The sequence below is a fragment of the Hippocampus comes genome, unplaced genomic scaffold (genome assembly GCF_001891065.2).
Source record: "Hippocampus comes isolate QL1 unplaced genomic scaffold, H_comes_QL1_v1.1 scaffold237, whole genome shotgun sequence".
NCBI lineage: Eukaryota > Metazoa > Chordata > Actinopteri > Syngnathiformes > Syngnathidae > Hippocampus > Hippocampus comes.
The window spans coordinates 25,913-49,472 of record NW_017806159.1 but is presented as its reverse complement, the minus strand read 5'-3'; the positions used below and the strand labels follow the sequence as shown (position 1 = coordinate 49,472).

The following is a 23,560-nucleotide window of genomic DNA, read 5'->3' as shown; positions in this document are numbered from 1 at the left end:
CCCCGCCAGTTTACCCCCCCCCCCCCCCCCCCCACACACACACACACACACACACACACATACACACAGACAAACGTGCAGTGTGCAGAAGAACACACTTCCCGCCAGCCTGCTTCTGTGATGACACAGTCTCGTCAAGGCTTTAAATTCAAGAACCCAGAGGGAAAAATACAGCTTGCAGCATGCAGGACGCAAGCTGACACTTAATTAGGTAAACCTACACAATCAAATTAGATCCAATGAAACAGAAAAAAACAAACAAAAAAAATGTCTCATTAATTATACAAATAATACTCCATTTTGATTGAAACCATCAGACTATATGAACTAATTTTGTTATTATGAACTACTGCATCAAAGGCATTTTCATTGAATCAGTTGTTTCGGCTACTTAATTAGCTATGTGACTAAATTACAAATACAGTGTGAATCTTAAAATCGAGTCTGTGCTCTACTTTGTCCCATTCTAGGCATCTTTAAATAGGCAGATTTTATTATTATTATTTTTTTTACACTTACACTGAATCAGATTTGGGTAAATTCAGGTGTACCTAATGTTAAAGCCAGTGAGTGTGAATACTGCGGTGAGTGGCTGGGGGTGTTTATTTCTTCAACTGCAGATGGAAGAAGTCATTAGGAACCTACCCACTCAACCATTTTCTCAAACGCTGGTTGGCCAGTCCAAGCTGACTTTGGTCAAGGACCAAGGTTACAATCTGGACTGGTCCCTAATCAATTGTGGGGCACATATTGAATAGCAGCCATTCAATTTCACACCTATGACACATTTACAGTCTTCAATGTACCTAACATGCACGTTTTTAGAATGTGGGATGGATCCAAGGAGTGGGACAGCTACTCTTGAAGGCAATACGGTGCAAAGCAAAGGTTGCAGTTAGACGAAAGAGAGGACCGGTGACTTTGCAGAACAGAAGAAGTCATCAGGAAGGGTAAATTAATTAGTGAGGGGACTGCAAGTCGGCTGACATTTTGCCAAACTCAATTTGGGCTGTCCGCATTGCTTAAAATAAATGCAATAAGGAGGTGCACTGTGATATTTTCTCGATAATATAAACCTACACGTGCTCACTGCTGCTGGTTAACCAAATGCACATTTCTAAAATACAGTAGTGCCTTGCGATATGAGTGACTCGACTTGGAAATACTGAGATACGAGCCATCCTTCAGCTGACTAATTTTTTTTAGAAATGAGTTCTGTCTGGCAGTGAACTCAGTTCATCTCACTTTACAATAAGCAAGAAGTTTGTAACACTTTATCAAAAAAAGAGGCTTCAAGCCATTTCCCCGTTGATTTATTGACAATATAATTTAAATTGTTTGCCTTACTAAAATCCGGTTAGCTAAATGCTGGCAAATAATGCAAAACGCCCACAGAGATGCTAATAGTTACCATCAATACTCCAGCCTTAAGAAGAAACCGAGATTTGAACACAAACTGTGGTGCAATACATGCGCATAGAAAAATATTCACAGGAATATTTTTTTATCTTGCATGAAAAATGACTGAATCATCTCAGAGTCACTTGGAGAAGTATTAGTACGAGGACTTATTCATTTGTGTCGTCATGTTCTTATTATACTGCCTTCCGTTGGTTCAGCCAGGCACACCGGGAGGAACAGTACAATGAATTGGACTGCAGAATTTGCTCATGATGAATAAATTGTATAATTATGTAATATTATAGAGTGCTATTTTTCCTCAGTAAAAACAGACACACACACACACAAAAAAAGTGTGCCCCCCCACCTCCACACCCGCAGTTTTTAATCAGTCACCTGTATCGTCTGGCAAGCGTGACTGCCATTGTTGGTGAGAATGGCGGAGACGGCCTGCAGAATCTTGCCTGTGTCTCCCCAGGAGACCACCAGGCTGAAGAGGCAGGCGCAGGACAGGGCAGTGATGGCCTGTCCCGTCGGGTCGTTGGGGCCCGTGCTTCGGACTGTGGTCTCCAGCAACAGCTGGTAAAGGGACTCTGAAGGATAACATGTATTCAATTGTTAGACATTCAGGAGCAGAAAATGTATTCATGCATTCACTGAATTTGCATGCTCGTTATTTCTCCAACATCAACGAGAACGATTCGTGTGCGCACTCCTCACCCAGCACATCGGGAGGCTCAGTCTGGAATCCCTCGGGCTGTTGCCCCTGCAGCATGTCCAGCAAGGCCTGCAGACTACGCAGGCAGAGCGAGGGGTGCGAGAAGCGCGTCTCCTTTATCAGCTCAAAGACCCCACACAGGCCGATGCCGATGATCTACGGACACAGAAGAAGCAGAGCTGGAAGCTAAACCAGTTATATGTGCATTCTTAAATTTTGAATTAACGAAACTTAAATGCTATATTGGAGTACTTAAAAAGAGGGTTTATTTTAATCCCCTAGATCATCATCCTATAAAAGGAATATCCATCCTCTAGTCACAGTGTACTTTGGCAATCACCATTACGAGTTTGTATAACGCTCCCACTTGCAAAATTACAGAAATGAACAAAGAACGCTCTTTTAGATCCAGTGAAATGCATGCTTGCTCTTTCTCAGTGCTTGTAAGCGACCAAATACAATTGAACTTGAGGACTAACCACAGTCATCTTGTGATAGACTATAAAAATCAGGCAGGAAACAAATTCATGGCTGTGTGATGAGATACACAACATGAACATTGCAAGTGTGTGCAGGCGTAAGATTTAGCGGGCCATAACCAGTAACTGATGACACCATCATTTTTTTTAACAGTATCTCCACCCCCGCCCATGTTAGACTGGGAGCTTCTTGTGAATGGAAATTAAAATCATTCAAAGGGAAATGTGGGCCAGGCAAGGTTGTTAATCCTCCTGATAGGGATTAGAACAGTCTGGAAAGGTGATATCACATCATACAATATAATTCAATGAAAGAAAAAAAAAGGTAAAGGCCTATCGGGATCTCACTGCATAATGATAAACGAGCATCCTTACCTTTGGCAGCTTGATAGCTGGCTCACGGTACTCCTCCTCCTCCTCACTGTCTGAGTCGCCACTCTGCACCGAGCTCCTGGAGGCCAGCGCCAACGAGGCCTCCCTCTGCTGCCACTCCAGCACGCAGTGGCGCACGTTGCAGTAGACGTTGAATGCGGACGGGTTGCTGTGCAACTTGATGTCGGGCACGCAGAGAGCGCCATCGAAACTCTCCGTCTGTGGGAGCCAAAGTGACAAAGGGGAAGAGTCAGGAATAATTCCTGCGAGTTGGCAGTTGTGGCAGTAACACTCTCACTAGGACTGGGCGATGAATTGATGTCACCAATAATTTGAGTTTGTACGAGATACGATCTGTTTGCGGAGTGTGGGGAGTAATTCACACTCACTCTCCCAAAAAATGCTACTCCTATTGATTCAGAGGCTAGAAATATGAAGCAGTGGGTCGTAAAAAAAGCGCCATCAAATAATCATCAGGATGAGCGCACTAAATGGTTGGCTTTCTCCATTGAAGCATTTTTAGCCACAACCCCGAGGGAGGAGGAACCTCAGTGATCGATTGCCACTGCCTCTCATTGCCCTTTGGGCATACCCGTGACAGGAGGTGATGTCATCTGTTTGGGAAGGGGCGGGGGGCAGGAGAGGGGAGTTGGGACGAGGTCATTCATACTCAGCTCAAAGCAACAGGGAGGATAGATGGAGCAAATCCATCTAGCAGGGCGTCTGCTGCTCTCCTGCCTGTAGCACTTTGTGTTCATTAAGAGGACAAGGCTTTGGAAGGCATGTAATGCAAACCCCGTGATATCAATGAGCACACCAAGGAAACAGAAATAGTCCATTGCAGAATTAAACTGGCAGATCATAAAGCCTTCATTAGCAGTAAGCAACTTTGAAGTAAGATTCTTGTCTGTAATATTTTTAACTGTTATGCACTGTAAAAATAAAATCATATTAAAAATAGGGATGTCCCAATATCATTCCCCAAGGCCAAAAAAAAGCACAGTTTCTCCAGAACTCATTTTTCAAAACTCATGGTGCATTGTACTCACTCAGGTTGAGGGGGCCATTGCAACCACATTTTCCATTGTCATTTTGCCCCCGCGCCCCTCCTCAACTAACTTCAACATAGCTCTCTGGCCCAAAGATGCCATACAATGGCTCCAAAACATTACTTATATATTAGGCATGGCTCTAGCCTGAGCAAAAAAAACTACAGACTTTTTCAACAAATAACAGAGGATAGGATCCCACAAAAATATCCATTTATCGACAAACTCGATAATGCCAAGTCTGGGAGTGTGCTTTATGCTAACAAACAAAACATCAGAGCCCCAACTTCATCTGGCTTCCAGATGTTTTATTCTGATTACAGGTCAATGTGTGCATGAGTAAGGTGGCTGAAAAAATGGTTGGGTAGAACTGCCGTGACAATGGCAGCGAGAGTTCTCTGGCAAGCCGAGGTTGATCACAAATCCAACATGACTGCCTGTACACGAGCCACACTTTGATGCCTGCATGCCCGTCTCCATTCTAACTCCATTCTTTAGCCCCTTTCAAACAGCCTTGTGTAAAACTGCTTATTCCCCGCATGTTGTCCTGCTGTGTGAAAGGCACCAGCATCCGGCTGACGTCACAAAAGTGGGATGCCATGTCGCTGTGTCAAAAACATACTGTGGATTTATTTTGCACAATTTGAAGCGGATCCCAGGTGTCAGTAACATGCTTTCTCAAAAATTTTCCATGGATTAAAAAAAATAAAAAAATAAAATCTAGTATTTCTTGACTTGCTTAAATTAGCCTGTTTGAGAGGGTGGCCTTTTGTCATTCAAGTGAGCAATTTAACACCCTGTTGCATATATGGCTGGTCCAATGGCAAGTATGGCTTTTGTTGACGACAAGTATCGGAGGTAGGAGATTGAAAAGGCAAGTCGGCGTCTTCTCCTTGCGTGAGTGTGGAAAAAAAGCAAGTGTTCAAGAAGATAAAAGCATTGTCACGAGTGGATGCAGCCCATCACACACTACACTGTGTTAATGTGGCGCATGGACACAACACAAATTAAAAACCGCTCTGCCAACACATCAACAACTTCAGCTTTAGGGCAGCTGGGCCCTAAAACAGACAACTCCTATTTGCACTAATTCCCAAGGAGGAAATATAGTTTCAAAATGTGAGCAAACAAGCGGTCAGCGAGACTGACCTTGAGGGAAAAGCAAACAGAGCAAACAAAATCAAATGTTCAGTCTGCAAAGTGAGGCAGCAAACTGCCCCACATCCTCCTCAAGAACAGACAGGGTCTCCCCTTTGGATGGAGGAGTTGGAACCAGGCAACTGTTGCCGTAGCGATGCGGAACACATCAGGTCGCTTGGCAACAGGCCGTCACTAACACGGATCAGCCACCGAAGAACCCCCCCACCCCCCTATGGTGCATTTCGTATTGTGCTTCTTGGCACTCTCCTCGCCGCTTTTGAGGATGAGATGGAGTCTGGCGCCAAACATGATTTTTATCAGAAAGACTCCACTTGATTATGTGAATTTTGCGGGATGCGCTTACATAAGCATGACATAATGATGTAACATTGTCATGCATCTCTTACCTTTGTCCTCGATTTGACTTTGGACTTGACCTTTTGTCGCCTTTTCAGCTTCTTCTTGTTCAAGGCTTTCTTCCCTCTGAAAGAAAGAAATCGGCCGTCACAGGGAATATCCATCAAGCAGTGATGGGAAACCTACAGCGGGTGGAACCTATACAGCCCGTGAGAGTATTTGATCCGACCTGCCATGCAATTCTAAAAACAAGTAACACCTCAGATGGATGAAAGAAAGAAAGAAGACCCCCCCAAAAAATTTAACCCACAAATACAGAATGATATGACAATGTATTTTTTCAAACATTTAATGTGGCCCATGGAATAATTTACAAAGCTGAAATGGCCCCTGACATGGTATATTTACAGAAGACTGAGTGTAATCAACACTTGTTAAATGGCTTTATTTACTGTATGCTATTAATATTACAATGTTCTTTACAAGACAGCACACAGGTATGTTTATGTTTTGTAGTACCGATGAGTATAATGGTTTGTGCTTTCATGGCAGCAAAATTTAACATTCACAGAAAACTCTCTGCCTTGGAAACACACGGTAGCTGACGAAAAAGATGTTTTTTGCAAATTAAAAAGACATAACTCAACCCAAAACATCTGTAATTGTCATTTGCACTGTTCGCGCCTCACGGCATCTTCCACATTTTGACAAAGACTCAAAGACGTTGCATTACTTTGGTGCTCTATTTTTGGAAGGTGTCAGAGTCCAAATTTAAAATGGGTTCACACACTAGAATCAAAGAGAATAGTATTCGATATTTTGTTGACATTATATCAGAAGGAGAAAGTAGATGTAGATACACTGGAAAAAAGATAACAATTTTAAATAATTTAATGTTCTTAATGTTAAGTGCACAGCATAATTCTAGCATGGGTGGGGGGGGGCGGCATATGTATCCATTACTCACATAACATTGTAAAAAAACAATCTGAGGGAAATTGATTGTAGTGTAGCAATTGATTGCAAGCGGCAGAGGCACTGTCATTTTACGCAACTTGATGCCTGCTATGCTATTTGTTCGATGGCATGCAACATTAAAAATAAGCTTCCATGGGGGCGGGGGGTTCACAAATATCGATTAATTTATGAATCAGTTTCCCCAGAGGCAACCACAGAATTGTATTCAACTAGATATCCATGATCTCAATAAAATGAAAGTAGTGGTGGTTGTGAAACAAATAACGACTTCACTTTCTGATTGAGTCACACGCTGCCGCCCTTCCAAGTCTGATTTGATAGGTTGCTTCTGCCTTGGTCAATGAAAATGTGAACTTGAGACCATGACTGACAAAGAGGCATCTCGGTATCATGTGTAACAACATTTTAACACATTCTTCCCTCCAGCACAGCAATTTAGAGGGGAGGACAACAGTATTTTGTATCTCCTTCAATCAAAAGGTGAATCTAAATAGTGGGTGGGACAAAATTAGGTACACAATACATTTTACTTTGTATCCTCCCTTGCTTGTTTGTTTAAAGCTATTTTTCTACCCTCCTTATTTTTTGTTGTCGGCTTGAAATTATTTGTACCTGTAAAAAATATAAAGTTACCGGTACAGGTACTGAACAAGTGCACCACTCTGTACAATCGTTCTTGAAACTGTAAGAGCGTTTCATTTTACTGAAGAAAAGTCTCCTCATTGTAAACTGACGTTGTGGGCTGCTGACAACAACACAATAAGAGAGAGTGAGGGATGATGCAGCAATGACCCAGCTCCTCTCCAACCTGACTGACAATAAATGACGTAACTCTATTACACGCTTAGGGCAAAAAAACTGCCACTTAAGATCACCCACCTCCTCCTCCACGCATAAAAAAACAAAAAACATGCAGACACGTTATCGTGTCACTGTCATCAACGTGTACCATCTAAAAAAATACTACTAAGGTCTAACGCTCCCATGTTTTTAGTTGACGTCCAGCTAGCTGGCAAGCTAACTAGCTAGCAATCGAAATAGTGACGCCGTTGGGCCTAAACAGACATTAATGACCACGACTAAGTTATTTAGATGACAAGTGTTATGCTGTGTAGTTTGAAAACCACATTTGCCAATCAACCCCTGCTTGCGCATGCTGGACGGAGCTAACGGGAGCTACACAGATCTCCGACAGGCTAAGGAAGTCCCTGGACCAAATGCTACCTTCGCAAGCTGACCCCACCAGGAGTGCCCCCACCACTCCTCAAAACAGCGCACCTCCTGGATTTATTTATTTATTTGGGGGAGCTAATGCTACAACTGCGTGAACCATGAAAACTAGACTAGCTCGCGAGACATGAATGACATTTCGTTTACGGTCGCCGTGTCCAGCCGGGGATATGACGTTGGGCTATAGTTAGCTCCAAGCTAGCCCCGCGAATGACAAGCCAGCCTCTGCCATGAACAGCCAAATAGCCCCACTCACCTTCCTGGATTTAGTCCTTGCTCTTTATCGTTGATGGCAGTCGTATAAATCCTCCGGTATCTTTCCGCCAGGGCTCTCCCTGAGAGTAAAAGCTGGTACCGAGTCCGACAGTCAGACTGGGCTCCGGGTGTCGGACAGGGACCCATACCCGGCCCAATGGTGGAGAGATCGGCTCCTAGTCCGTAAATGACCCGGACTCCCAGCCCCATCGACGGTGACGAAGAGGGCAGAATCCCTCCACAGGCGGCGGCCGCTGCCGCAGCGGCACACATCATCGTTTAGGAGCACAATGCATAAATGAATCACGCAAAACAGAAAGCCGCTAAATCACGTCCGGCCATCGGGTACAATCTGGATATTGTTAAATCCACCGCGCACCTATAACGTGCCCCTTTTAACGTTGCGGAAAATGGCACAAATTTTATCCGGGATCGGCGCTTGTTATCAGGGCTAATTCAGCAACCGAGGTCCTCCTCCTCTCTCCCCTCCTCCTCCTCCTCCTCCTCCTCCCCCCGTGCGTCTCTTCCTCGAGCTACAAGAACATTCCCGATAAAATGTCCAAAATATCAGGAGTATTCGTTATGTTGGGGATTCGTTGCCATTTGTCCCTCGGAAATGCGTTGACCCCCGAGCGGCTGCACCCTCAGACGGTCTGCCATCTTAGCTCCATCATCCCTCCCCTCCCCTTCCCTGCACCGTGTGCTGCGTCGCTTCGCCCGCACGCCGCCGGAACACGTTCATTATTGTGATTATTATTAGCCTCCAGGAACATTATCATCATCCAGTGGCATTTATACTATGTAGTATGCTTGCGGATAATAATAATTCCTTTGGAACATATAGAGGAAAGACTCCGAGATTTTCCCCTATGATTGGCATTGTAATTTCAAACGATGTTATTGTCTGTCTGCTCTGTCCACTCTGGAAAGCATAAGAAACCCCCCAAAACGACAAGACATTTTGGTATTTATGACAATTTTTGAGTCACATATGTTTTCAGTTAATGGAATAAAAACAAAAATGTCATTCTCAAATAGAAATTCAATTCCAATGAAGTTTGGAGGTTGGCGTTAAACATAAATAAAAACAGAATACAATGATTTTCAAATTATGTTCAACCTATATTTAATTGAATACACGACAAAGACAACATATTTAATGTTCAAACTGATAAATGTGTTTTGAAAGAATAATCATTCGTTTAGAATAGCATTGCGTCAAAACATTCGAAAAAAACTGGAACAGGGTCATGTTAACCACTTTGTTACATCACTTTTCTTTTTACAGCATTCAATAAACGTTTGGGAGGTAAGGACACTTATTGTTGAAGCTTTGTCGGTGGAATTCTTTCCCATTTTTGTAATTTAATCTGTTAATCTGTTCAACAGTCCACAGTCTCCGATATCGTATTTCACGCTTCATAATGCGCAGAACAGTTTCGATGGGAGACACGTCTGGACTGCAGGCAGGCAAGTCTAGTGTCCACACTCATTGACTATGAAGCCATGCTGTTATAACACATGCAAAATGTGGTTTGACATTGTCTTGCAGAAATATGCATGCGCGTCCATGAAAAAGACATTGCTTGAATGCCAGCATATGTTTCTCCAAAACCTGTATGTACCTTTCAGCATGAATGGTGCCTTCACAGATGCCTAAGTTACCCATGCCTTTGGCACTAACACAGCTCCACATCATCACAGATGGTTTCTTTTGAACTTTGCGTCCATAACAGTGCAGATGGTTCTTTTCCGCGTTGGCTCAGAAGGCACAAGGTCCACAATTTCCCAAAACAATTTGAAATGTGGACTCGTCAGATCACAGAACACGTTTGCACTTTGCATCAGTCCATCTTCGCCAGCGGCTTTTCTGGGTGTTGGTAAATGCGTAGTTGAGTTTTAAGTTGCACTTACAAATGTAGCGCCAAATTGTGTTTGCTGACATTGTTTTTCTGAAGTGATCCTGAGCCTGTGTGGTGATATCCTTTCCACATTGATATCGATTTTTGATGCAGTGCCCCCTAAGGGATCGAAGGTCAAGGGCATTCAACGTTGAGGACAAGCAATATAGAAAATGGATGGATAGAACCGCCTCGCACATTTCAAAAGAAATTAGAAAGTGTAAAATAAAAACTGAAAAAAATGACATGAAATAAAACTACTCACCCTTAAAGCCGCTTAACAGATGTGTAACAGAAAGGGAACTGAAAGGGTTTTTCAGAGCAATGCTGTCACCTTGTGGAGTTTCATTAGCTGGTTAGGTATTAGTATGTGTTGTGTTTTACAAATGTATCAGGATTAGGAACATTTATTGTGTTGTTCGTATTGTTCTGCATAACCACATCCTGCCCTTTGTCACAGCAATGTTTTCTCCGGGTGACATCACCAAAAAAAAAAAAAAAAAAAAATCAAAGAAATATAAAACCCCTCTTAAGGTGTTCAGCCATGATCAAATGCTCACTGAGGTGAATTCTTTCTGACGAGATTTACTGACTTTACAGATGGTGATGGTTTGAACTGCAAGATTCGTTCAACCTTTGAGGCATACCTTTCCAGAAAATGTCTTTTGAACACCAAATTCTAACGCTTTTGCAGCACCAACTTAATTGCTTGTTTTTTTCTGTTTTGTTTTGTTTTTGTTTGTTTGTATTATACAGTGTTGCACAGCCATTTATGTTATGCTGCACGAGCACCGCCTAGTGTACATCATTTGTGCATTCCGGGTGGCCAGAGAATGCTCTGTGTTTTGATGAGCTGAATGCACAAGACAGTTCTGAATAAATTTATTAGACCACATCATAAAAACGAGAAGAACAGCCGGCATCATGAAGTGTATTCATGCGGATTCTGTCAATTTCACTGAGCTCTCCTCACTTTGGTAATTTGAACAAGAATCAGAAAGTTCAAATTTGAGTTCACCTTTTTATACCTAGATTTTAGCCATCAGAAATAAATCAACCAGAACTTATGTTCAGGGGACAAGGAGGCTTAAATAACTAGAATTTGACATTTTAGGAAACACTGTGCTTGACTATTTTTTTGTTAATTCTTTGTAAAACTGTATCTTAACAATTTAATAGATACGTTGATAATATTTGTTTCCGCATTAGAAATATCATATCGTTCAAAGAGCTTCTACATAAAGCCGGCCCTACCCAATGTGGCAATGTAGGTGAGATTTTTTTCATCACACCTGGCTCCATTTGCCATTTACACGTGCTAACAAAAGAAACTGAATAGTGTTGTTGGGTTTTTTAACATTACCTTTAATTTATAAGGTAACATGTTTTACTCTTTGCTAAGATCTATATAGGACATTTACTCATCAGAATCGCAAATATTTTGACCGATAATTGTTTTCTCAGTTGTCAAAAGTACAGTCCTGCTATGATCACAATGAGAAAAGCAACCCTGACCATGAGTTGGAATTTTTTTTTTTGTTGCCAAACATGTACATGCTTCATTATTTCCTCTCTGATAACTATTTCAATGGCTTGACCTAGCATAACAAAACACAATAGCAAGCTCATTGCTGGGTAGTCTGCATTCCTGTCATTGCAACCGAGGCTTGCCTATCAGCATCGTGTTGTCACACCCTTCTATGCTATGAGCCGTTCATACTTTTAATCATTCAAGTAGTGACAGTCCCGTAGCAGAAAAAAGACACTTTAGATTACAAACTTGTGCAGTAACATGTTGAGGGTGTTCCCTTGGTAAAACATAATTTTAAAACATAAGGAAACCTTTTCCAGTTTTTGGGAGGCACAACAGATTCATCAGTTTGTTTGTTTTTTCCACGTTTCAGCTAAAGTTTAGACTGCAGTTTGCTCCAGTGCCCGGTAATCCTGTGATTATGTAATTGTGACTGACGGGGATACTGTAGTTGTTTTGCCATCAAGATGTATCCCACTATTATCCAGTTACTCTAATATATATTTTTATTTTTATTTCATTTGATTCACAAATCCAATCTTGTACCACAGTAAATCTTGTTTGTGAAGATTCTTTAGATGTCCATTTATGATTAAAATCCAACATAAATAATCTATTTTTTTGGCATGGCTTTAGATCAGTGTTTTCTAACCTTTACTGAGCCACGGAATATGTTCTACATTACAAAAAATTCTGCCATCGTGTAGAATTTCCCACTCCTGATGATCTCTTCTGATGATACATTAATTTGCTGCGTCACAGTTGTTGGGAATCACTGATTTAGATAACACGTGTACCTAATATTCTGGCCTGTAGTGTACCCATTGACGTTGGACTTGACTTGTGAGGCGCAACTGTTGTAAAAGTGCAAAGTCCCCCTGTGATTTATTAAAGGAACAGTCATCCAATGCGGGGTAAAGCTGACTAGAAAACAAGCTGATTTGAAAAGATCGATCTACATTTTACACATTTTTAGTGACGTGTTGACATGCACTCCCACACCCACTGGGTGCCTGTCTGACGCCTAAGTTGACTTGCAGGTCCTTCCATGGGCTCCACCTTAATTCCAGCCGCGTCTCAGCGGGCTCGGCGGCTGATAAACTTGCTCAATTCCGACTACCAGCCGACAGCAGACTCACTCTTCTCCTTTAGTGAGGCCCCGCCTGCCCCACGGTGACCTTGCACTCCCCTCCCCTTGGGTTAAAAACCGCTTTGACAAGGGTGTAATTGCACACTGCAGTGTAGTATACAGGTGTTAAGGCAGGATTTTGAGCTGCAATTCGGTTCCGCCCTGCTTGGAACTCACGACTTTCCACAGAGGTACGCACTTTCCTTTACTTCGATTAACTATGACCTCCAAAAGTATCAAATATTGAGTTACTGTTTTATGTCAACCCTCAGTTGATGAGTGAAACAAAACTAAGCTGCGTCGAGCTAGTTTGACTTCTTTGCGTGATTTTAATGCAGTAATTTAGAACAAATATTGAGTAATGAAATCCATGCCAGATTTATTTGCTCGTATTGTTCATTAGCCCACACATAGCATAGAGGGATAGAGTTATTAAGGTGGCTGTCAATTCACAGGAGTCAATGAGACGCTTTAAACAAGGGCAGGAAGGTTTTTCGTCAACCGGGTGTTGACTAAATTCATGAAGAAATAAAAAAGATCTCTATCCTCCTTTAGGGAACATTTTAACATTTCTAACTGTCACATATGTGTAAAAAAATAACCTAATGTATAATACAACTAAAATAAAGTAAAACTACGCTGAAAAAAATGGTGTGCTGAATTTACTCAATTTTATTTTGTATGGTTTTCATCAGTTTTTTTCAGTAGATGTATAATCTACTTTAAAATTATACCTGAATCCAGATGATTTTATTTCATGCAACCACTTGACCAAATAAAAATTAGTTCAACAAAAACTTGTTTTCAGTGTACTCACCCATTGAATATGTCGCTAACAAGTAATTATTAGATTACTTTTTAATTACAGTCCTACCTTACCATTGAAGTTTGATGCGTTATGGCGTCAAATGTTTTTGGGATTGGGGGGTTTAGGGGAGACTGCTTAAACTCCACGGACCATAGGTTGCACACCCCTGATACAAGCATGCAAATGAATGGCCAGGTAAAATTCTCACTTTAAAAAAATGCAGAAAGCGGTCAAGAAAATGTCAGGAATGACTCGTCACCCATCTGTTCTACTATGTATTACTCTGTGTTTATCGAGGGTGTGTGTTGCATGTAACGTGGGGGTGTGTTCGTGTGGGCTGAGATCCAGACAAACCAGTTTTAAAGAGGCAGCACCTGTCTTCAACACACAGCATCTCGAGTGTTACCAGGCGAGGCATAGTACAGATCAGTACAGTTGTAGAGTCTTTGAGCAGCTCAGCCCACAGTGACATCTAGTGGCCATAAACGGTAGTGTTTGTGTCGCTTTTGAAAATGTTTTCCTCTTTACAGCACGGACAGTTGAAAATATGAACAATACCAACCTGAGCTATCAAATGTGTGAGCATCCATATGCATGTTCATTATTATTATTAGTAGTAGTAGTAATAGTAGTAGTAGTAGTAGTAGTAGTAGTAATAGCAGGAGTAGTCGAAGTAGTAGTAGTAGTAGTCGTAGTATGTGACTATTGTCAGAATGCATAGACGTGAATGTATTTGTTTGAATTATTCTATTATGCACATAATAATGTCTTATCATAAATAGAGTTATTTGATTCATTTTATTATGAGTGCATTTTTTTCAAATTTATTATATTAAGGTAACTATGATTGTTGTTTATTATTTGCCTTTATTATGTGTGTGTGTGTGTGTGTGTGTGTGTGTGTGTGTGTGTGTGTGTAATTTTTTTTCTTTTTTTTCATCATTGTTACTGCAGTTTTTGCATACTGAGACCTTTGTCTATATTTTGACTTGCATGTCAATGAGGTAACAAAAACATGAAGACACAGTGCAATTCTACTTCATCATATTATTATGTCATAAATATAATACTTCTTCACTTGGAACCATTTTGAGGAGGCCATTTTAAACGTGAGCATTATTATCTTTTCAAAGCCAAGAGTGTCCGCACCATGTCTTCCTCTCTGCTAAAAGACGACAGTTGGATCAGAAGAGACGAGGATGAGTACGAAGCTGTTGAGTGAGTGCAATTATTACATAACTCAAACATGGAGAGAGAGAAAAAGGAACGCACATCCGAAAGGAAGCAGACTATTTTGGGTGGGACTTCATTATGCTTTTCATTTGTTGTCCTCTTCTTCTTCGACAGCCGAGATCCAAACTTTGGCTCATCTGTCCTCACCCACTACAGATCCACCGATAGTTTAAACAGGTAGAATGTTTTTTTTTCCCTTTTTACCGGGCTTGACTTTTTGGGGTGACTTTTAAAATGAGCATTTCAACAGTCCTAACTGTTGCACAAGTGTGAAAAAAATAAGTTGACCACTGTATTTAAATAAATTACATTTTTAAAAGTCACCCTTTTAAATGCCGGAGTGGGCCACAATTTTTCGGCAGTGCTACTTGGGAGACACATAGGACCACACACTTCCTAACAAGATGGATGACAAAAATGCTATTATTTGAAACACACAACAAATAACCATGTACCGTGATTTTTTTTTCCAGTGCAAAAGGCTCTCATACATAAAAATTACAAATCAAGGACAGCATAAAACTACTGAACAGCAAATCAACTTTTTTCACGAAAATCAGATCACTCAAAATTATAATATTATCAAGGTATGTTTGTCATGCATATCATTCCAAATCCACACAAAAAAACAAAACAAAATAAAAACGCATACGTTGGAGTACAGGCCAGTATGAGACCCTCTTTTTTCCCCCCATTGTGTTGGAAATTATGAGCTCATTTTATTCAATTTTTTACAAAGTTATCGTTTTATTATTTTTTTGCATGTTGCTTACAGCCCTGTGGCAGAAAATAAACAAATTGCCAGGTCAACGTCTGTACAGGCTCTCAGCAAGAGGTAAAAATCTGGTGCTGCAGGTTCTCATTTATTTTCTTTCTTTTTCTTTCTTTTTTTTTTTTTTTGCATTTTCAGGCGTTTGCGGGGATTTTGTTTCATTTCATGACATGCCAAAAACTGGCATTGGTTCAACCCTGAGACTATTAAAAACTAAATAACACTGAATTAAATCATCCCAACTAACAAGGTGAAATTGTAGCATACAGTTGTGATATGAACCACTAATTGTCATTTCTGCTGTCGTAGATTCAGCGGGAGTCAGGATGAGCTGCCAACCAGGTTTGTGTCCAATTTTTTTTTTTTTAATTTAAATGCTCACGAAAAGCACCGCAAGGCCTTTTAATGACTGCCTTTCTGCCTTTTCATACGCAGCTCCTACACCAAGTCCCGAGTCTCCTACACTCAGAGGTAGATTTTCCTGAGAAAAAACACTCAATCAAGCAAGTTGTTTTGAAAAGAAGCGACGCAGTTGTCGAATATTCAAATATCCAGCATATATTCCGATCTCCGGCCCCTTAAAGCAAATGACAGATATTAATGTGTCTCCTCCAGCTCCCCTTCCTACAGGAGAACCGATGAACCCAATTCAAGGTGCACCAGCAACAGTCATTCGTACATCCACATCATCCAAACATAACACTAGAAAATATCCTTTGTGAAACTTTGTGTCCTGTCCTTCAGCACCACCACCACCACAGTGAGCAAGGATGGCAAAATCACCGAAACCACAATCACCAGCCAGAGTCTTAGGTAGAGAGTGACCCATCATATCATTGGATTGTTATGAGTTAGATAACAACAATGGGTTTTTTTCTGTTGTTTGTTTTATTTGCAGAAAAAGTCCCTCCAAGACTTCGACATTCAGTGAGCGGGTGCAGTCCTTCAGCAAAGGGTAAAAGCCAATAAAAAAAGTCATATATGTTCTTACGGCATCAAAAACATTTTTTAACCCTTTCTGCGGTTACTACAGTGGACAGTTTACCATGTTCTCAGGTTACAGGGTGCATGAAAGGGTTAAATAATTGTTTTTGGTTGACGTCCAATTTAAAACATTTCGGAAACTGCTTTTCCTATGAGGAACAAATGGAAATACAAATGACCTGTTCCACAGTGAAACTATTTCCAGTACATTCAAAGCCGAACTGGGGATCAAAAATATAGCCCCACGGAGAAGGCCATATACGGCTGTGTTTTTTTTTTCAGTTAACATTTTCAACAGTCTTATAATATTTGTTGTCTTATTTCAGCCTTTTTCCCCCTAAAATTGGTCAGACTCTTTTTCTATTCATGTTTCATTTTTTTATCTTCAGTAACTCTTGACACAAGTTCATCACACAAACATGACACATTATCTACAATTTTGAATGATAAATCATGAACAGTTCGAGATAGTAGTCCACCACATTTGACATCAAACATAGGAAAAGTGACTAAATTAAATATGAGTTTGAACCTCAATGTATTTTTTTTAAAGCAGCCAATGTAATAATTTCAGCTTGTTGGTATGGCAACTCCACATGATTGTGGACGACACATAAGCCAAATTTGGACATCCATTTCATAAAGTCAAAATATCATGAGATTAAAAATAAATATTCGTAATCATTCATCTGTATTTCATAATTATTACCGTTAGTCGGGCAAAATAAAGCCGTTAAATGTATAGTTCAATACGGTTATATTAACCGTTTCAAGGACTATGGTTACTACGGTGAACGGCTTATATTGTGATCAGGTTACATGTTATCATTATCGGTGTATGGAAGGGTTAAACTAGTGATATAAAAAAATAGTAATGCATATAAGTAAATAAATATGCATGTGTATATAACTCTCCGCAAATTACAAGGGTTTTGTTATGTTTTTTGTTGTTTTTTTTTTTTGTTGTTTTTTTTGTATGTCGTCAGTGCTGAGGACAAACTGTATGATACGCTCATCCCCAATGCGATCAAAGATGAAACTGGAGACAGGTCAGACATTCATCCGCCAGTTACATTGAAGAAATGGGTTCGATGGGTTATTGGTGGAAGTAGTGACAAATGACGTAAAAACGTCATTATTTTCCCTACAGCAGAACAAGGCTCTCCAGCAGCGAGACTAGGACTTTGACAAGAAGCATTAACGGGTTAAGTCTTGTGTTTACTCAGCGAAATGAAAACGAAACCGGATTGTACATGTACGTGAACATTGTCATCCGTCGGCAGGCCTGAAGATGAGCTGTACGACACCCTGCTGGCAAAGGGCATCTCCTCCGCTCAGTCATCTTCATCTTACAGGTGAGGCGACATCCGCGGTTAACCGATAAGCCCGCCATCCCATAATCGACACCTCGGCAATATTCTTGTGTCTTTGTGTCAGCACCTCGAGCGTGACGAAGAGAGAGATAGTGACGATGGAGAGTAGCGTCGCACCGCTAACCACATCCTACACCAGGTAAACATATAATTCAAGCTTTGTTTTTGTTTTAGTTTTAGTTTTTTTTGTGTGTTGTTGCATTAATGAATTTCTCTGATAATTCTTTTAAGCCTTTGGCCATTATTATGATGGGTTACATCTAAGATTTCTGAAAGGGCTGGGTTTATAAAAAAATCAACTAATCCTCTTGACTCGATATTCCCGCTATGGATTCTTCAAACCATAAATGGATCCTTTCAGTCTTTTTTCCATAAATTGATGGTGGAATCAGTAAAATTTGAGGGAGGGTTAAAAAAAAAAAATACGAAGACAGCCATGAACTGGAACTGTGAGACAGTCAGGCACGTCGATGTCACGAGTTTGCAGTGTGTTTTCACCACTTCATTTACACAGCCTGCTTCGTGTTTGGAATTGATTTAAATTATTATTTATTGTTTGGATCAGGTCATGTGGTTGTTTTAAGGTGCGCCATCTATAAATACAGTTGCGTTGAGTTGAGATGTTCAATAAAACAACATTTATTAATTTATTGTGTTGTATTGGATTCAATTCTGAATGTAAATATTCCTATTTCTACTAATGTACCAAGTTAGAGCAAGGCCTTTTTACTATTTGCAGCATTGCTTCTTCTGAGAAGCTCTTCCAAGTAAAATTGGCACTGCGTGAAATCCTTCACTGAATCGAAAATCTAAGTGAATCACAAATTCTCTTAAATTTTCGATACCTGGGCCCACTTTTTAAATTTTATGTATGACTGGTATTCCTCATGTGAGTGCTGATCTTCTCATAGAAACTCCTTTGGCTTTCTTTACACCAATAAATGGCTCAACCATACTTTCCTCTCTGCCATGCAGCCGCTCTTACACTGATGAAATTCCGAGCGCCCGCGTCACCTCCTACAGTGTCAGCAACAACCTGCCCAGGTACACACACGCACACGCACGCACACACATATACATTATATTTGTTCGCTAATCTGCTGTGTTTCTGTGCCCACAGTGACGACTACAGCAGCAAAAGCGGCAGCTACTACTACAGCTCCTCCACCTCAACCTCGTCCAAGCCCACCTACGAATACACCAGTATCAGCGGCCCCACTGAATATAGTTCCACCACATACAGGAGGTACATGCATGCGGGATGAACACGAATGCTCACTTACAGATCTAAAAAGAAGAACAATTATAATAATACTGTTAGTCTTATCGCAGCACCAGCTTGTCTGACAAGATGCTCTCGAATCCCACGACGTCCGTCAAGACCGTCTACACCAGTCCTGACAGGTTAGGAAAGCGCTTCAGGTTGAGGTTTCAATGCTTTTCGTCCATTTAAATTGACTTCAGTTGAACTTACATAATGGTCATAAACATAGGACAACCCTGGAAAGGGAACTTTGCACTTACTGCCACAAGCCCTTCAATGGTGATGCCAAGATGATCCTGGATGAAATGAAGATCAGCTGCCATACTTTCTGCTTCAAGGTGATTTTTTTTTTTTTTAAATGACATACGTTGCCACTTTTTAACCATCCTATTTTAACACAGGCTACTTAAGGCAAGAGGCAAGGGCTGAAAGAATTTTATTTTAGGAAATAAAACAAACATAATGATTGAGTCTGATTCCATACAGCAACTAAAATTTCATACGGATGGGTTTCAATTACACACAGAGAACCTGATGCATGTCATTTCATTGTGCGCAGTGTGAGGTGTGCAATGGCACTCTGGGCCACCTGAAAGCTGGCGACTGCATGTGGGTGTACAACCACATGGTGCATTGCCAGAACTGCTTTGACGTGACCAGAGGTAAGAAACACATCTTAAAGCTTTTAATACAAGGGAAAGGCAAATAAGCAACAAACAAAATCAATATTCCATCCCGCAGAGAAATGGCGCCACTGACTTCGCATCTCAACCTCCACGCTAAATAAAAAAAGCAAGTGATTCAATATTTTATTTTATTTTTTAATGTGAGGGGGGTCATATGGGTTCTGTTGCATAAATATTTGTATTAATTCTGGGGTTTTGGATGATCATAAAGAATGGACGGACCTGTGTAGCACATAACACAGCAGACAATTGCAATAGATATGTTCAATATATTATCTCTAATATTCTCTGAAGGCTTTTAAGGGACTCTTGGTTTGCAATCTGATAACAATACTGTGATGTGGATGGCCGGGGTTGTTATTCCTGTGTGCAATAAAAGCAATCACTGTATTGACATCAAGCTAGTGTCTCATTGTCATTCGTACACTAAATGCGACGTAACTACAAACAGATACACAACGAACATATTGTAATGCCCCCACAAGGATTGATAGAGACTTTCAATAGCTTTATTCAACAAAAAGTCACAGTTGAAAGGCACCCACACTCAGAGTCACAGATGCTACAGTGTCGAACATGAGGACGGCAACCACAAGTGGACAAAAATAAGTTGACAACATTGCTTGGTGCCTGTGGACCCCACGCTGGTGACCCCTTGTCTCACATTATGAAACGATAAGATTGTCTTCGAAAATGCACCCCGCCCACCCTCACCCCCCCCAAAAAAAGAAACACTTCCTGGCCATGTGGCGTCCAGGAAGCTGCTGACCAATCAGGGGACAGCTTGTAAGTCATGCCAGCATCAGCATCCTCCGCGCATGTGTGTGTGAGTGCGAGCGAATGCGTGTGTATGAGAGTGCGTGTTGCGTGTTCAAATCGCGGAGGTGGGCCGCCTCCATCCGAATTAAACCAAGGACTCTTAAGGGTTCCGGTATCGAAAACTTGACGCGAGCGCGGCCGTCTCTCCATGTGCTCGGCGGCGGCAAATGGACGCCGAGGTGCTACTGGGCCCCCCCGTGATGGCGGACGTGAACGGCAACAATAAGCTGGCCAACGCCGAGCTGGAGGTGCTCAAACTGCAGGAGCTCGTCCGCAAGCTGGAGAAGCAAAACGAGCAGCTGCGGAGCAGGGCCAATGCGGTCAACAATTGTCCCGTCGCCTCCCGCCATCACCATCCCCTCCACAACCACCTCCATCTCCAGACGGGCTCCCCGCCCGCTTGCTTGGCCCCAGCCAGGGAGCCTTTCCCGGCTAAGTGTGAGAGCGTGTGCCCCCGGGAGCCCTTCGCCTATTTTCAGCCCAGTTCGTCGTCGCCCGATTCCGCCGAGGAGGAGGAAAACGAGGAGGAGGATGGAGCCACGACGGTTCTGGATGAGGTTGACGTACTGGACCTTAACACCGTCCTCACGGTCTCAGAACCGGATAGCTGGTAATACGCTTTTTAATTACTATGAGTTACGATGTCTCATTGTGTTTTCATGCTTTTGGTATGAAGAATGAAGAAACAACGTTTTTTTCCCCAAGTGGTTGAAATGAAAGATTCCCAAATGCAAACAATAGGGCTCAAATTAGGCCACTTTAGAAATCAACTATTCATCCATCTGAGAGACATTTCGAACTTCAAACCACCACTACCTTACACCGCCCTACTATACGTTATTTTTCTTATAATACAGATGTGCTCCTTAGATTACATACCCTGGCAGAATTTGTAAAATGTCCAAAACACATTCATTTTATTTACAAATGAAACGTATATGCAGTTCAGAATATCAAAGCGTAGCACTATAGACAACAATGACGTGGTGGTACTGTTCAGTCATATTTTTTTTTTTAAAAAAATCATCATAATTTCACACATTTTGCCAGGGTATGTAAATTCTTGAGCCCAAATCTTGTATATTATGTTGTGACGTTATTTGTAGTTTGAGTTGTTTAAAATATATACAACCTCAAATACAGTTGTAGAGGATCCTCCTATAATAAATACACTGTACAGCGAGTACAGTGTATGTACGAGTATGCAGTTGCATAAATGAATGCTTTTAAACAAAGAGGTATAATAAAACACCCCCCCCAATAAATACCTTACCCCAAATAGATGCCTGGTTGGGAGGGAAGGCCTCCAGACTAGTAAATGCTTTAGCACTAATATGCTCTTCAATAATAATTCATAAACACAGATGTCACCGATTTCAGAAAATACCGTACGTTAATGTAAAAGTACAGTTAAAGGCATTCTACTTAATAAATGCCTTACCCCTCATAGACACTTGGTAGCATTGACTAAATAAGGACCTTGGGTTTATAAATGGGGAAATGTGATGTGTCTAAAATTTTTTGACAGATGCTACTATTTACACATGGATTCAAGAGTTAACTAGCCCATTTGAACTCTGCTGCGAGCCAAAACAGCAGCCCCTATGAAGCACATATACATGCAGTCCCACCGATGAATTCAAGTGTGAATAATAAACACATTCACTGCCCAAAATGAGTGATGATATTACGTAATGTGGAGAGGGCGTTGAGTGCACTTTTTTTCCCTCCTAAGATTTAAGAGATCCTTCCCAGTATGCACTTGCAGACGTGAGAGCGATGATATGGATTTTGGAAGCAGGCCGTTTTTTTCTTTCTTTTTTTTTTTTTTTCTTTTTTTTGGGGGGGGGGTACGCCATGACAACGCCGACTGTTACTCATGTGTGATGTGATGATGTGAAAAGTGGAGCATGGTGAAAATGGACGCGGCTATGACAAGAGGCAACATTGAGCTGCTTGCCTCGCCGCCGTCCTCCATTTAGAAGACAAGCGATGGCCTCGTGGAGGCGTCTGACTGTGACCTAGATGCTATTATGACGGGTTGGCGTCATTTGAGATGCACTCTTATTGAACTCTGCATATTGGTGAAGAGTCAGATCAGGGTATTAATAATTTGTAAGGAAAAAAAATTAAACAACAGCCACACTTGTGGGCTGCTCAATAAGCAGAGATTTGTGAAAAAGAGATGAATTTTACCAAATTAGGCCAGCGATTATATAAGTCAAATGTAGACACCATATATTTTGCTTCGCAGCTACAAAAATGTACTTAAATGAAGGCCTGTATCCAATAAACCGGAAAAGATGCCAGGACTCCCTCCAGTTGAGTAAATAAATGCCACCTACCATTATATCAAGACATACATTATTTTTTAAAAAATTATGTTTTCCATAAATAAATTCATCCCCCAATTAACACACAGTACTCTCTGCTGTTGAATATAAAAACACCTACTATATTAATATTTTTTACAATGTATTTATTTTTATTAAATAAGCTTTTATTTGAAGCAGTGGTGCCCAATAAACACTTTACAGTGAGTAAAAAAATAAAAATGCCCCAGACCACTATATTAGCAAATGTGGTTTTATTTTGAAATGCAGTTTAACAAATAAATTCCCCATGCCTCCGGCACCGGCATGAGGAAATATGTTCAAATAAAATGTTTTGTGTACATATAAGCAAAGGCCTCGGATCAGTTCCCCTTGATTGAAGATTCCACTGTACCATTATACTGGGTGAGGAAATTCATTATTTTGTATGACAAAAAAGAAAAAAGGTTTGGCCATATTAAGGTCTCCTCCCAATAAATACCTCTCCCTTAATCGACACTCATTTCTCAATAAAGACTTTCAGACACTTTATTAGCATTTTAGCTTTTCTAAGGCTCTATTTCATTTGCATGGATAAAACATCAATAGATTTACCTTGTAAAAATAATATGATGTCTTATTTTCTCGATCCATTTTAGGCCTGGCGCATCATGCCAATGAATCGTACGATGACATGAATGAGCCAAAAGGGGAGGATGAACCCTTAAAGGCTCCCCCGCTTTTATATGCTATTTAAAAGGTGGCCCAG

The 23,560-nt window shown here is 41.0% G+C and overlaps 3 protein-coding genes across 25 annotated transcripts in view; 2 read left to right on the top strand and 1 right to left on the bottom strand.

Moving 5' to 3' along the window:
• The window catches only part of mycbp2 (MYC binding protein 2), a 54,826-nt gene extending 46,162 nt beyond the window's left edge, over nt 1-8,664 (bottom strand). For 18 of the 20 annotated variants that reach the window (XM_019895406.1, XM_019895411.1, XM_019895418.1 and 15 more), the window contains exons 1-5: nt 7,981-8,663; nt 5,567-5,642; nt 2,974-3,189; nt 2,122-2,275; nt 1,798-1,994 (exon numbers count right to left, since the gene is read on the bottom strand). In XM_019895406.1, the coding sequence (XP_019750965.1) occupies nt 1,798-1,994; nt 2,122-2,275; nt 2,974-3,189; nt 5,567-5,642; nt 7,981-8,255 (918 nt within the window). In that variant the 5' untranslated portion in view covers nt 8,256-8,663. Of the gene's footprint in view, nt 1-1,797; nt 1,995-2,121; nt 2,276-2,973; nt 3,190-5,566; nt 5,643-7,980 lie in introns of all 20 variants that reach the window. The other 2 variants (XM_019895413.1, XM_019895407.1) reach the window with 1 other exon arrangement.
• Nucleotides 8,665-12,603: 3,939 nt separating this feature from the next.
• On the top strand, nt 12,604-20,060 carry scel (sciellin). 4 transcript variants are annotated; one of them, XM_019895479.1, is made up of 19 exons: nt 12,604-12,731; nt 14,482-14,566; nt 14,696-14,758; nt 15,357-15,416; nt 15,663-15,695; nt 15,789-15,824; nt 15,969-16,007; nt 16,098-16,166; nt 16,252-16,308; nt 17,324-17,386; nt 17,491-17,541; nt 17,621-17,692; nt 17,775-17,849; nt 18,686-18,754; nt 18,831-18,956; nt 19,043-19,114; nt 19,204-19,312; nt 19,534-19,636; nt 19,716-20,060. In XM_019895479.1, exons 2-19 carry the CDS (start codon nt 14,499-14,501, stop codon nt 19,730-19,732), a joined length of 1,182 nt encoding a protein of 393 aa, XP_019751038.1. In that variant the 5' UTR covers nt 12,604-12,731; nt 14,482-14,498; the 3' UTR covers nt 19,733-20,060. The 4 variants fall into 4 exon arrangements, with proteins under 4 accessions (XP_019751038.1, XP_019751037.1, XP_019751039.1 ...); XM_019895478.1 differs by having other exon boundaries at nt 17,488-17,541; XM_019895480.1 differs by lacking the exon at nt 15,357-15,416 and having other exon boundaries at nt 17,488-17,541.
• Nucleotides 20,061-20,391: 331 nt separating this feature from the next.
• LOC109531276 (SLAIN motif-containing protein 1-like) lies at nt 20,392-21,486 on the top strand. Its single transcript, XM_019895483.1, has one exon. The coding sequence runs from the start codon at nt 20,647-20,649 to the stop codon at nt 21,091-21,093; it is 447 nt and encodes a 148-aa protein (XP_019751042.1). The 5' UTR covers nt 20,392-20,646; the 3' UTR covers nt 21,094-21,486.
• The last annotated feature ends 2,074 nt before the right edge of the window (nt 21,487-23,560 follow it).

Coding starts and splice junctions, on each gene's coding strand:
- scel (XM_019895478.1), top strand. CDS start 14,499: ATGTCTTCCTCTCTGCTAAAAGACGACAGTTGGATCAGAAGAGACGAG. Junction 17,542..17,620: donor TTGACAAGAAGCATTAACGG/GTTAAGTCTTGT, acceptor ATCCGTCGGCAG/GCCTGAAGATGAGCTGTACG. Junction 18,755..18,830: donor GTCAGCAACAACCTGCCCAG/GTACACACACGC, acceptor CTGTGCCCACAG/TGACGACTACAGCAGCAAAA.
- LOC109531276 (XM_019895483.1), top strand. CDS start 20,647: ATGGACGCCGAGGTGCTACTGGGCCCCCCCGTGATGGCGGACGTGAAC.